The sequence below is a fragment of the Patagioenas fasciata genome, chromosome 7 (genome assembly GCF_037038585.1).
Source record: "Patagioenas fasciata isolate bPatFas1 chromosome 7, bPatFas1.hap1, whole genome shotgun sequence".
Taxonomy (NCBI): domain Eukaryota; kingdom Metazoa; phylum Chordata; class Aves; order Columbiformes; family Columbidae; genus Patagioenas; species Patagioenas fasciata.
In genome coordinates this window covers 13,322,798-13,337,238 of record NC_092526.1, presented here as the reverse complement: position 1 = coordinate 13,337,238, position 14,441 = coordinate 13,322,798, and the positions used below count along the sequence as shown (strand labels likewise).

The following is a 14,441-nucleotide window of genomic DNA, read 5'->3' as shown; positions in this document are numbered from 1 at the left end:
TCCTCCAGTTTGAGTGTATTTATTTCATACGTGGTCTGTAACCCAACCTGATTTCTGGATTAAGCAGCTGTAAAGTCCTGGCCCCCAGGAACCCATCCCGTGCTTGCCATCAAACCCAGCACATGCCAGGGCAAGACCTCAAGGGGCCACATTGGTATTCACTGGAGCCTTGTGTCATCAGTAAAGCCTGTAATTGTGGGTCCTGTCATTTCCAGTGCAAGCTTTTCTGTTTAACAGCTGAAAATGGTGAGCACAGATCCATCACTTAGTTGTCCCATTAATGCAAACTGTGCCTGAAGGCTCCTGGGATAAGCTGCTTGGGCTGCAGCACACAGGTGCTCGGTGGGCCACCATCCTGCTGGAGCCCAGGTGGTGGCGTTAATGTTGGAGGACCGTGTCCACCATGTGCCAGGTCCCTCTGGGGTGCCAGCAAGGATTGGCTTTATATTTATGGGAAAGTTTTAAAGAATCTCAGAGGAAGAAGTGGTTTGGGACAGCCTGTCTACAACAGCCATACAACATGGAGGGTCTCCAAAGGTGGGTGAGAGGGAGCTGGGAGCATGGAGTCATGTGCTGTCTGTGCTGAGCCACAGAGCTCATCATGCAGAGGGGAAAAAGGACTTCACTTTCCTGCTCATCCACATTGAAGTTACAGCACAAAACCTGCTTGAAAAACAGCAAAATAGCAAGAGGAAAACAAACAAACAAACCCCAAAACAAACAAAAAAACCCAACGATCATAAAAATAAATGCATATGCCAGGTTCACAAACAACTAAAGGGTAAAAGCTACAGATCAGATTATGGGGGTATCTGAAATATTTGTGCTTTCAAGTTTTCAGGAGAGTTAGCTTTTTAATCCAAGATGTTCAAAAGTCAATCCTTCAGAATGAAGGGAGGGAAGTTTGAGCTGGCACCATGGCAGTAAAACTGCCCACACAGGAAAAAAGTAATTCTGGTTTCCCAGACATTTTTTTTGGCTGATCCCATTAATTCCAGTAAGGCAAACAGCCAGTGTGCTCCAGAGTATCTCAGGAGCTGAAAAAACTTGCATCTGAAAATTTGCATGTGAAATATTGCAGATCTGCATTAAAATTAGAAAGGAAAGGAGGAATTAGTAGCGGGTTTTCCCAAGCCCAGCCTGAGGCCAGTAGTGCCAGCTAAGTGTGGGTTCCGTGAAAACAAGAGTCAGGTGGAGACATTTGAAATAAAGCAAGTTAAAATAGGGTGAACAAAAGTATTTGTGCTCAGAAATGAAGCATTTCTCCTCATTTAAAAGAAGTCTCATATTTGTGTTACATTTAGGATCCACCTATGTTTGTTTTTGGGAGACGAGAAAAGTTTGAGTCATGTAGAACAAACAATCAATCTAACAAAAGGTTCAGGAGCTGTTATTTTTCATGCAATCCAATTTAAAAGAAACACATTATTTGTGCTTTGATAACTTCTTGTTTTGTGGAGCTTTCATAGGCACTTAATTCACCATTTGTAATGGGGATAAAGCTGTAGCTGATTTGGGGATGCAACCAGTCATGACAGCAGAACTTGCTTGGGAGGGAGAGGAATTGGTGGATATTGGTTCTTATCAGTGAGAGCTGGAAGGGCTCCGACAGAGCTGCCATGGCTTGTCTGTAAACACTGATGAAGATGTTCTGACCAGGGCACTGGTTCAGAACCAGTGCATAGGATAAGCACCAACTGGGATGGGGAAACAAAACAAAAAATCCCCTGCAACACACAGCACCTTAAATGTGTTTTTATCTGCATTTTTGTTGAAAGATTTTTTAGCTGACTCAGTTTGTTGCTACGATGAGCTAGGTCATGTATGGCATGGAAAGATTGGTTTTATATATGTTAAATTTTTGTGTCTTACTTGTCCTTTAACCCTGGAAAACCCTTTGGGCCTGTCAGTTCTATTATACAGCCCAAGTTTATGTGGGGAGAAACCATATTTTGGTCCTGATCATTTTAGGGTCTTCAACTGCCTGAAGCCAGTGGGATGTGAGAATACCCATCCCTTTGCAGGGCTGTGCCCTTTTTGCCTGTACTGGCTGAGCTACTAGATTTAGAAACCCAGGAAATCTTTGCTGCTCCCCATTTGCCTTTGAGCTCTGCTGAACCATAAGCTGCTTCCTTGTGGAGCTGATTTTTGCCTGTTTTGTGAACAGTGACCAGAATCTGGTTTTGTTTTATGTCCTGTAGGGTTGCTGAGCTGGAAGATGCCTGTCTAAGATGGAAACTTCTGCTTCAACTGCTGCTGGGAAAAAAGAAGGGAAAGGTGCAGTTCTGGAGGGGAATGGCTTTACAGAGACGGGGAAGAAACCCACTCCTTTAGCAGCTGCAGGAACAACAGTGGCACAAGGAGGTACTTTACTTTTTCCACACTTTGAAAGCAGCAGGGGTGTTTTTCATTAGACTGTAAGAATTTAATAAGTATGGTGGCATCTGTCCTTCTGTGAACATGCTGAGTTTATTGGGGTTTTTGGCTGTCGGAGGTCACAGGAGTGGGAAGCTGTGTCACCGCCTGGCATCCAAACGACATCACTGCACCGAGACAAGTCACTGCTGCTCCTAGAGAAGTGGACTGGGTTGAGGGAGAGGATGAGTGTTGAGAGGTGGCTGGTGGAGAGTTGAGGCATCCTGTTACCTCTTGCCACCATCCACCCAGGGCTGCATGGTGTAGACAGCACGGTGTCTGCTGTTCCTCCATGGAGAAACTAAAGGGTGGCTGGAGTTGGGGAGTGACCTGTTATTGCGAATGGGGAGGGCTGTCACCGCCTGCTGTGATCCTGCTAATGAGCTAAACAGACTGCACCATCTTCAGCCATTGTTGCTGGGATTTTATCGTTAGGCAGGAGTTTAGGATTGTCCAGCCCCAGGGCAAGAAGAAACACCCCCATTTGTGCCATTCCTGTTAAAGTCAGAAATAGCTCAGGTCCTAATTTCTTTTTCTGTCAGTGTTTTTGGCAAGATTTGGTCCTGCTGGTGTTGAAGTAAATTGGGAAGCTCTTGTGGACACCCAGGGGCATGTGCTGTTTTTTGGTGGGCGTAACACCAGTGTGCAGGGGGCTGCGCAGGCGCAGTGCTCCTGCCCCCTCTCGCCTGCTATGGCAGACAAAATACAGCCCCAGAAAACACATTTCTCACTGGCACACATGTGCTGGTGGATCTCCAAATTGGTGCTGGGTCCCTTCAGGGTGGCTCCAGCTGTGGGCAAGGCTATGCCCACCCAAGAGGCACCACACTGCCCTTACTGGGGACAGGGTGTCCTTTCTGGACAGGGCGTAAGGAGACAAACTTAGAAGGGGCTGCACCAGTTTGGATATGACGAGACATTCCAGCTGTATAAACTTTGCAAGCAGGTTTTTTTTTCCTCTTTAAAATATACCTTATTGCTAGCCAGAGTCTAACTCAAAATGATCCCTTCCCCTCCCCTTCCTTCACTGCAGGGTGGTTTCTCATCACCCCAGGAGAGCAGCACGACTCCTCCGCAGGCTCCTCTGTTTCTTACACAGCTCAGCTGGAGAGTTTGTGTTTTCTGTTGGCTGAGTTTTGAAGACAGCTCGCAGCCCAGATTGCTTAAATCTGCTTCATCTGTCCTTTCTTTTCAACACATTTGTTACCCAGCTTTCATTTTTGTGTTGATCTGGGAGATTCAGATGTACAGAGTAAGGCAGCAGCTACTAGATTATAATCTATCGTATTAGTTCATGTGTTTGGTAAATTTTGTTAGTTTTTGTTTTTCTTAAAAAGAACTAGAAAATCTTTTACACAGAGCTGCTGAATGTGTTTGAGCCGCCTTCTGCATGAGCATTATGCAAAGTGGCAGAAAGGAAGGCTCTCTGGGTAGCAGAAATAGGAAAAAGGCAGAGATGGCAACATGCAAAAGTTCGCCATCCCCCAGCAGATTTTGATCCCCATTGAAGAAGCACAGGCTGTAGGAACCATGACTCATCATCTCAGTGACTGACAGATCCAAAGGGCTGATTGGCACCAAAAAAGTGCAAGCATAGGCTGAAATTGAAAACCCACAGATGTGTTGTTGTGAATAAACAGCTTCTCCCTACTTGGCACTTGCCTTGGGAGTGCCTCCACTGAGGAAGCAGCCACCAAATTTCCAGAGATGTGATGGCAATGAGGGTGCCCCTGAGGTAGAACATCCATCGGCCTATTTGGCACCCCCAGAGACTTGATGGGTGTTTAAGCATCCAGCATTATATGTCCTGTTAGCAGTGTGCTCTCGCCTTCGGAAATAATGATTTATGGGCTCAATATTTCTCCTTTTATTAAGAGGAAGTAGAGAAGTAAGTGGAGAATTGTATGAAGATGTCAGGAGAATCATGATGAAAGCATTGTGTAATGAGATGTAAAGAGTGAAATCTATGTCATGCTGTGCAGAGAAGTGTTCATAAGTGACCTAAAATGGCTAGCAGGGAAGCAGCGTGCGATTGGATGCTAGCCCTGGGACTCTGCAGGTGATGAACGTGCTCTCGTGGTTTGGAGGGCTTTCTTTTGAATTCTGGTGAGATGTAATGCGTCCTCTTGAAAGGGACCAGCACGGTGTGTGTGCTTTTAAGTAGAAAAATTAATATAAACTCATTTTATAACATCAGTTAATTGCAAGGTGTGATTTAGCAGGTGATAACAAAAAGGCTGAGTAGCAAGGAAACTTTACTTTCACAGTATTCATGCTAATATAAAATATTTGCTTCACTAAACTAGTGTAATTACTCATAACAGACCAGAACTATACATATTTATGCTCATATTCTTACAGAAGAAAGCAAATGAGGCATAGAGATTAATTATGTTATTCAGCTTGAGGAGAGAAACAGCTTTAAAGGGAGGGCCTCTAAACCCCCCACCCTGCTTTGGGGCCACACGAACAAGTCTTTATTCTCACCCAACACAAACTCTTGATTTTATTTATTGTAGAGGTTTTGCTCTTTGTAGTAGCGCGTGAGAAAGTGGCAGCAAGGCTCAGCTAGTGCTGCAGATCACCAAGCTGCTCTGCAGAACCAAACGAATGTAATTTGCAACACATTTCTTCCCCTTTATTCTACTGAATCACACAGATGGAGTGCCAACATAGCATGTTTCTCAGATCATAAGGTTTTCTCTTTCCCTTGTAGAAATGAATAGATTCGTAAGATTTTATTTATAATTAAGGTAATTGAAGCAATGAAGTTAAATAATTGAAGAATATTCATTTTATTATTATTTAGACGGTATCATTATAAGGTAATAACATGTCACATCTCCATTTATAGTTTCATTGCTTTGGATATTTGTCCTAAATATTTGCAGCCTTGAACAGATTAAGTTATGGCTGTGGGAAAAGAGAGATTGGTATTGTTGATGCTGTAAGTGGAGAAAAGTCTTTTCATACTAACAATCTGTCTCATATTTTTAGTCTACTGAAGCTACCATTTTAGAGATCTTCTGTGACTTTTTTTTATAGTAACTCATTGATCAGATGCTCAGAAATTGGCTTCACAGAAATGACATCAAGGAAGCCTCTCCTGATTGTCTGTTTTTCCATAAATCATGCCAGCCAAGGAGTCAAAGCTCCTCTCTTCTCTTTTAGTAGGTGCACGTATTTTTGAGTGACAGAGATGGAAGCTGGTTTTAATGACAGTATGTAGGAGCTATAGACAGTCAGATCTGCAGAAAAGATTCCCACTTTCAGTGTCTCCTCTTCTGAAAGGGCAACTTACGACATTTCATGTTTAGAAAACCCTTTTGCTGAGTGCAAAAGTGCATGTTGCTGTGTAAGGTAAGAGACTTTGGAGCAGAGCCCCACCAGGAAGCCCAAGGGCCTGGCTGAAGGAGAAGTTTAAATGAGCCACTCTTTCAAAGGCAGAGGTATTTAGGAAGATGGGTTTCTCATCCTGTAATAAAAATTAAATACGAATTCTTCTAAATGCTAACCGCCTGACTTTAACAAGGCCCAGAATGCACCTTTCCCTCTCCACCCCACCCTCAGCATGACACAAACACCAAGTTCCCAAATTGATGGTGTTTATGTTTGAAACATTTTTCTGATGTCTGGCTCTGTCAAGACTAATTTTAGCATTTCTAAAGCTGGGTAAAAATACAGCCTCATTACTTTGATGTCAGAGCATAGTTTACTATTAGTATATTCTGGGGTTTATCATTTTAGTCATGTTTAACACGGCTGCAGCAGGCATGCACTATTAAATCTGGCTTATTTTACATTCCTGTCTGAGATTATTTATTTGGAACAATTTCCTCTCTATCAAAAGACACGGCTAATGCTGAGTTTTAATGTGTTATTTACACACAAAATAACCTATTTACAACTCAGTATCTGCCGCAGGGAGAATGAATGGGGCAGTGCTCCCTTCATCCTGTTGTATCTGAGTTTAACAATCTGGATTGCTAATAGAACCATTTATCACGGGGTGGTAATTTATTTTATGTTAGCTGCACAGGTCTCCCTGCCTCTGATCTATGGAAATACTTTGTATATAATGAAGTTCAACAAGTCATTTGATGTAAACATGGGGAAACCAAGCTGCAGAACCAGTAAGACTCTGGCTACACTTCTTTTCCAGGAGGTAATGAGTCTCTGATATTAAGGCTTCAGTTGATGAAATACAGCTCTTCGCCCCACGTGTGCTGTAAGGGCAGAGTGTGGGGCTTTTCTGCAGTGGATCAGAGATGGGGATGGAGTTTGGCGACTTGATTTATGGGCTGGTGGGAATGCTTAATGCTGCAGAAGTAGCACACTCAGCCCTTTCATAGGCAGAGGAGAAGGGCAGGGAGCACCTCCCATCGCTCTCCAGAGGTCTTCTATAAGCAAGCCCTGAGTGGCGTTGGCAGGGAGTCCTTGTGCAGTTCAGCTTGTGTCAGTGCTGGATTATGGGAAGACCATGTAAATTAGGAGGAGGAAATGCCAGCACCCAGCAGACCTCAGCGCATTGAAAAAATATATAGTTTGTGTGGCCTGAGACTCAGACAAATTAGAAGGAGAACAGCCCCTATGAAGTCATCTCCTCTGTCCACCCTGGAGGGGCAGGAACCTTCTCCAAAGAATGTTTTTCATTCAGTTTTTCACATTTTCCAGGAAAACGAATATATCCAGTACAAAGACATTCTTGGCTTCCCTGTCCTGTGTTGCATTGCTCTGTACAACTTGTAACTCTGAGATATGCAGTTAACAGAAAAGTCTAGGTTGGCTGCAGGAGGGAGGGGGGCAAGAGAATGGTGGGAAACCCCCAGAATCTAGACTGCTAAATTCTCCTGATAGCCATAGTGTGTCTACTGAACATAGCTCAGTGCCCCCCACCTTGGGCAGGGTTTCAGTGCAACACTACTGTAAGACTGAGAGCAATTAAGGGTTGTATTTCTTCCTTGAACATTCCATCAGTCTGGCAGAAAAATAATTCTGTTGGGTCATAAAGTAGGTTTCTTTACCACTATAGCTCTTCTTGGCTGGCCAGATTGCCTACAGGTCTCTCTTGTGTACCCGCTTGTGTCCCTTTGGGAAGCCAGAGGTTTCAGATGCTCAGACTGGTGCAATGCTGAGGCTGTTCCTCGGTTGTGGGATATCAAGACCTGCGACTAGCTGACAGCTTTGGTTGCCTGATACCTGCTCTTTGGGATAGTTTAGAAGAATCCATGTAGAGATGGATGAAATTAAAGCCACGCTGCACCATTATGTTCCATCAGCAGTATCTGGTGTGTGGGCATGGCAGAGAGCACCCTGGGAGCAGCAGGTTTATTTCTTCAGCTACGTGGGACAGAATTTCAGTAGCTAAAATTGCAACAAACTGTGCCACAAAAAGTACATATTATCTTCTGTCTGTCCTCTTTCCGCTATCTATGGCTTGCAGTGCTGAGTCTCTCTGTTCTCTTCTCTAAAACAGTCAGCAGTGCATCTTTGTAGAGTAACCCATTCCTTTGCCTAATCAAGTGCTTGGAGTTTTAGTCCTTGGCCGCTTTTTTTTTGTTGTTGTTGTTTTCTCCTCATAGGTGAAAGCCCCTTTCCGAGTCTATACTGGGCTTTTCTGTGTGGTAGTCGGTGCTGTGGGCAAAGGTGTAAGCTCAGAGTAGATAACCATTAATGTTTACAGACTTTTTTTCACATTGCGTAGTCCTTACAGATGATGCTAGAGTCCATATCACCAAAGCATTTGATGATGTGGCAATTTCATAACATCAACCAGCATTCACTGATTGTATATAGCTCTCCCAAACTGCCAGACCAAAAGTTCCTACAATTTCAGCCCATTACAGATGCTGAGGTACTTTGAAGATAGAGCAATTTAATCTTATTCCTAACCACATGGCAGGATTGTGCACCAACTTGAAAAGACTTTGAGTTTAAAACGAAGAAAGGTATTCCTCACTGGCTGGTTCTGGCACTGGCAATCCCAACAACTAAGTACCCCCTGAAAGACCTTTGTATTTTGTGAATGTATTATTATCATTAATAATAACTTCAATTTTTCTATTATTTTATAAGCTCCAAAAGCTTGTACTGGCAAGTACTGATACATCTTCTTTTCTGTGGATCCAGTTTAGACTTCAATAAAGTGCCTTTCAGAAGGTACCTATCTATAACCTTTTTACTTGGTGCTAAACTTATTTGTGGGTTGGTCATCTATAGTCAAGTAAGAAAATCCAAGGGTGATAATGGATTATATTTATTATGACGCTTTCCTGGACTGTCTCTTCTGTGCTGCCAGCATGTCCCCGTAGTTTGAATCTGTAGCCTCTTCAGTAGCTTTTTGCCCAATTATCTGAGACTTTACACAGCTTTTGTAGGTTAATTCATCCATTAACTGTAGCATTTGAACCTGTCATGGTCATGAGGGACCAGGAATGGGACTTGTTTTATCTGAGATAGAGATGCCTTGTTTGTTTCCTTAAGGGTTTCATGCCTGATTTGAGGTGGCTATGTTAGGTGGACAAATCCCAGTCTTCCTGACCTGGCCAAAATTGCGGAGTGGGGTTAAAGCAAGGAACCAAGGTGGGACTAGGTTAATGCTTTAAAGCCTTCAAGCCCTTCATTCACATTCTGCCTAATGAACAGTCTGAGAGCCCTGGTTGCCAGCTCTGAACTGAAATCTCACCTTGAGGCTTCTCAAATCAGAGGGAAACTCGACACACAAGTGTCAGCAGAGCCACAGGAGATGCTTCCCAGAGCTGCTCCAGCTTTACACCAACATTGGCAAAACTAGCGTTTTAACAACCCCTTCAGAGAGATGGGCAGTTTAAAATCCCCACTAAAAAAGACAAGGAAAAAAACCTAGTAAATTCTAAAGGCTACAAAAGACTGCCAAAAATAACTCAAGTGGAGGAAGGCTACTAATGCAAAAGTAAATAATTACATTAAGGGAAGCAACTAGAGAGACCAGTTGTGTAAATCACTTTAAGGGGAACAAGCCTTAGATAAAATCCATTCTTCTATCATACAGATTAGGTCTTACTTTTGACGCTAAATAATTGATAGGGTTTGGCAGAGCGTTCCATGGCTGCCCGTGCGGAGCAGTGGGACTGCTCCCAGGGTCAGACGAGTGGCAGAGAAAAATGTTCCTGAAAATGCTGTGCATCCAATACCAACACCAAGAAAATGGGACTTGTATTCCTGGTGCTTCCTAAAGAACTTCTGCATGGTCTTCAGAAGCCAGCCATGCATCTCAGAGCAAAAGGAAGACTTGGCATTGTCTCTTCCTTAAACTGCCCTCCGTGAAACCAGGTGGTCTGTTTTCAAGGTTTCCTGTGGTGATGAGCAAGGCACAGAGGCTTGTAAGGACACAGCCTGTTCCTCTGCACCATTTTTTTAATAAAAGAACATGAACTATGCTGTCTGATGGCTTCTGGGACCCCAGGTCCTGTGGAGGGTTCTCTTACGTTGGCTAGCCTCAGTAGTGCCTGAATACTTCAGCCTCTTGTGTTTCTCTCCACACGTCAGCATCCTGGTAAAACAGGGAGATATCATTGCTCCCATTCTGCAGATAGGGAGCAGGGAGGATTTTCCAAGGCCAAAGTGGCTGTGGTGGGTTTAGCTGTTTCAGAGAGTTGTCAAGAACTGGATATTCCTGTAACTTAGGAAGTTCGTAGGTGGCACACCTGGAGCACCCATGGTGGTACAGAGGACTTAGCCCAGGTCCCTTGGGTCACCATATCCACTAGCAAGTCCTTCCTCTCTCACTGATATGCTATGTAACTGTGTTCGAGTGACATGAATTCTCATGTCTGTTTGCCAGATGGTGGAATTGTTTCTTTCCCTTCAGGAGAGTTGAACACCAGTTGCCTATGCATCATTTAGTGCCTTCGAGAACACCATGCTGCAGCAGCCAGGATAATTCCTTTTGGGTGCATAAGAGTATGAAAATGTTCAATAACTAGCTGGATTTTAGTGAATTTAAACTCACTTTCGGTAGTGCCTTTGTCCAGTACCAAGCACAGTGGACTCTTAATTAGGAAGCTAAAATATTTTCCAAAACCAAGTGGGACATAACTTGCAGAAACCTTAAATTTTTAAATCAGTATCCCATGACTTCTGTGCAGGTTCTGTTTGGCAGGATGAATTCTCTGACCTTAATGGTAACAACAGAGAATAAACCTCAGCCAAGATGCTAAGTTTAGCTCTTACCATGGAGGAATGAAGTGGATATAACCTCTTCATGCTAATTGGTTTAGGATTATATTTAACTTGTGAGCTTACTTGTGTTAGGAAGTGACCTGGACAGGGTATTCTGCAGTTCCCATGGTGGTGTTGAGTTGAAATCAGGTAAACCCTGGTGGAAAGAACTGAACAGAAGTTTGGGCACATAGGCTGAGTCCAAAACAAAAATAAATTTAAAAAATCATTGACTGTGATGCGGTGTGAACACAAATGAACTATATTTCACACAAACTTGTCTGAAATAAATTCTGTGTTTTCCACAGTCTATCAGAGAACTCTATGGGGTTTTTATCCTTTTTGGTTTTTTATACCTCTTTCCTTCTGGAATCTCAAATATTTTTAAGACTGTATTCCATTGAAAATGCTTCCAATTGTAAATAAATTGTAAATACTAACAGGAGCATTGCAAGCAAAATATCTGTATTTACTGCCACTAATATATGATTTTTATCATACAGTAGCATTTGTAGGGATTGAGTGGTGGTGCTGTATTGGCCAGAACACCGTTCTCTTACATGGATCAGCTCCTGACTCTGACAGATTCTAAAAAAAAATCACAACAGATGCATCCTTAAGTAAACAGTTAAGTAGATGTTTTGATTACCTCAGTTGTATTGATATAAAAGATCAGTGTCTGAGCATTCCTGGAAACCATCTGATAAAGGATGTATCTTTCTGTAAGCTCCTGGCCCTGTGTTTGCTGCTTCAACAACTTTAGTCATTTAAACAAAACAGAGATACTTCTGCACCTAACAAGATGCTCTGAGCCTAGAGAGAGTGGTAAGTGTTCAGCACTCCTGACCCTGGGTCCAAAGTACTGGGAAATGTTTAAGCTTTCTCCAAGTGAAATTTTTACTCTATTTGTGAGGGGAAAAAAAAAATCTTTCCCTGCTGTTTTTCTGTTTGAGGTTCACCTTGTTTTATGACTGCTCTTTGTGGGGTTGGGACAACAGTGACAGAGGAACAGAGCAGCTGCCACTTCTGCGTTCTGGCTGTTGCGAACACCGGTGTCCTGCATGAATGCATGGAAGTGCCTTCTTCATAAGGCTCGAGCTTAAGCTAAACTTGTTCACATCAGCTGACAGGTAGAGCTGGTGATGTTCCTTCTGAGGCATTTACAGCCACACTTTAAAGTAAAAACAGGGAAACATAAAGGTGAGGACTTTAGGCATTGGTTCACATGTCCCCTTTTAACGAGAAGAATTATTATGTGTTGTGGGAAGCTGACCTGACTCTCCGAGGCTGCTGTGTGAAGGTACCCAATTTTTTGGCAGTTTCCTATGGTGAGGGCACAGAACTGAGCCTGGGGAAAATTAGTTGCAGTTCCTGATCCAGCATCAAACTTCCTTCATGATTTTGGGAAAGCTGTTTAACTTCCCTTCACTCCTCTGTTTATATAATGAACTTATGTTGTTCTTTGGGCCTCGAGGGCCATCCATCAGCATCTGGTTAGCACGTTTATGGCATCGGTCACACTAGAAGCACTTAACGGGTCAGACAGCATACAAGTTGCTGATCCCTCCTCCCTGCTGCCTGCAAGAGGGTGCTGCTGGCCTGGGGTGCTGTGTTACAAAGGTGACCTTGTATATGTCTGAGGTGTCCACCTGCTGCTGTCAGAAGGGCCCAATAAAACAAATTTGCAGGGTTGGGGAAGGTAAGGTTAAGTTCTCATAGCAAAGGTGTTTCCAATATCTATAGCGGAAACTCCTTTTGGGGGTTCAGAGAGTTGACTGTGTTCCAAGAGGTCATGCTGTGCATTGGAGGAAGGAAGTTTTTTGGGTGATCTTATCTGTCAAATTCAGATGGGTAATATCATGTTGTTAATAGCTCTCGTATTGAAACAAGAGAAAATTGATTTTCCCAGTTTAAGAGGGTTTCCTATATATATAATCTATGGGTAAGGTTCATCAGTTTTACTGGAGTTCAAGTACCTGGACAGAGTTTTGGACAGATTTGGATGAATTTACAGAAACCAGCTCAGAGCTTCAGGGTTTCACCCTGACTGAAGCAATAGTCAGTGGCTTTAGCAAACTCTTTTGTAGTTAGATTCTTAGGAAGGGCGTTGTTTTGGGGACTAGGTGATAGAAGGAGAAGAAAATCACTGACATGGGATGACAGCTTCAGAGAAAATCTTAGTTTCAGCTTTCCTTCCCATTAGCCTTCTGTGCGTGTGTACGCTCCAGTTTCTGTTGACCATACTACTGTTGGGTGTAGTTTTTCCCTTTGGAAAAACTCCAGAGGAACCTTCATCTGCTGTTACAAAGATGTCCTTAAAATGTCTTTACTGCAGGGTCCTGTATTTCAAATGCTGTAGCATAGATATGAGATGGCTAAATGTGTGAAAAACCTTTGCATCTCTCTTTTCGAGCTCTCTGTGTGCTGCATCACTTCCATAAGCAAGCTAAAAAGATTGGGATGAAAAAAGAGCTTTATGAAATTTTATGCTCCTTTTAATTCCACTGCAAACAATGTCTTAGAATGTGAAATAAGATCCAAGGTTATTTTTTTGGCCACATAGAGTCACTGACACTTGAAACAGGCTGGATTTATATGTAGTTACTAAAAAATATATAGCAAAATGAAAGTCTCAGACACTGAGTTCATGTGCATTGCCCATTGTAAAGATAACTAATGACTGTTATAAGATCACTTAAACAGTTACCTTTGGGACATAAAAGGGATCTTTGAAGACACTAAGTCTTAATACAGAAATGTTTACTCATAAAAAATACATTTGGAATGGGGGAGGGGAACACATTTCCTATTAATGTGTATTTTGCCTTTTATGGTAGGTTGTAGCAGGTCTTTAACCTCTGTGGCACTTGAGTGAGGACAGAAACGAGCTTCTCTAAGTATCAGCCCAAAGGGTCTTTCCTCATTGCCAGTATCTGCAATGTCTCTTGGAAAGACAGTTTTAGTTTATTCTTCCATTCTGGGACTCAAATGAAAAATGACTCTTTTCTACCTTCAGAACTTTCCAGTACTTAAGTCCCAAGGACAGAATAGAAATAACCTCCTGAATTTAGTTCGCTTAACCTTGTGTTTTGTGAGGTATGGGGCTGGAGGCCCACACCATGCATAGACACAGTGGGAATTTGAAGGCTATGTCAACCAACTGAGGCATGAGAACAGAAGAAGGAATTGGTCCTTGAATGCCATGGTGGTAGATACCACAAAGGAAAGATGATGTTTCGTTAGATGATCACAAAGGGTGCAGATGTGCAAGTCCAGCAGCATTGCTGGTCTGCCTCTGGGTGCACATGAAGGGGGTGATGGCTCATGTAGCTTCTGAGTTTTCTGGTAATGCTTCTGCAGGTAATTTTCAAACACTTATTTCTAGACAATTGTTACACTCCCAAGTGAGGCAAAAAGTGGTGTAAGGGGCATTCATTCAATCAGTGCTGTGCGAACCCATAACTAGAAAGGATGTGATTTCTGCTTCAAAGTTTTGCAAAATTATTGCTAAATGGGGTAAGACACAATGTGCTGGCAGTTTCAGAGTGGTAGAGAGAAGTTTAGACTCCTTTAAGGAAACCATAGTGGATTATGGTCAAAAGTCTTTATTCGAATAAGTTTATTTTCAGGGCAGGAAGTAGTCTGGATCACAGGTGCACGAGGAAGGCTGAGATGTGTTAGAGGGACTGAAATGCCTTTGGCCAGCTGTTGTCCGGAGGTGTGAGAGGTAAGGCTGTAACAGCAGGGTTTGAGCCAAAAGACGCCGTTTTGTGGGATCTTCAAGAGGAGGACTGGGTAGCAACAGGAAAAGTCATGAAGAGTTACAC

At 42.9% G+C, this 14,441-nt stretch overlaps 1 protein-coding gene across 7 annotated transcripts in view; it reads left to right on the top strand.

Moving 5' to 3' along the window:
- Positions 1 to 14,441, top strand: part of GLI2 (GLI family zinc finger 2) — a 194,597-nt gene that overhangs the window by 47,205 nt on the left and 132,951 nt on the right. For 6 of the 7 annotated variants that reach the window (XM_065840947.2, XM_065840949.2, XM_065840946.2 and 3 more), the window contains exon 2: positions 2,202 to 2,364. The exons of the other annotated variant lie outside the window; for it this stretch is intronic. In XM_065840947.2, coding sequence (XP_065697019.1) covers positions 2,232 to 2,364 — 133 coding nt within the window. In that variant the 5' untranslated portion in view covers positions 2,202 to 2,231. The remainder of the gene's footprint in view (positions 1 to 2,201; positions 2,365 to 14,441) is intronic. 7 annotated transcript variants of the gene reach the window in all.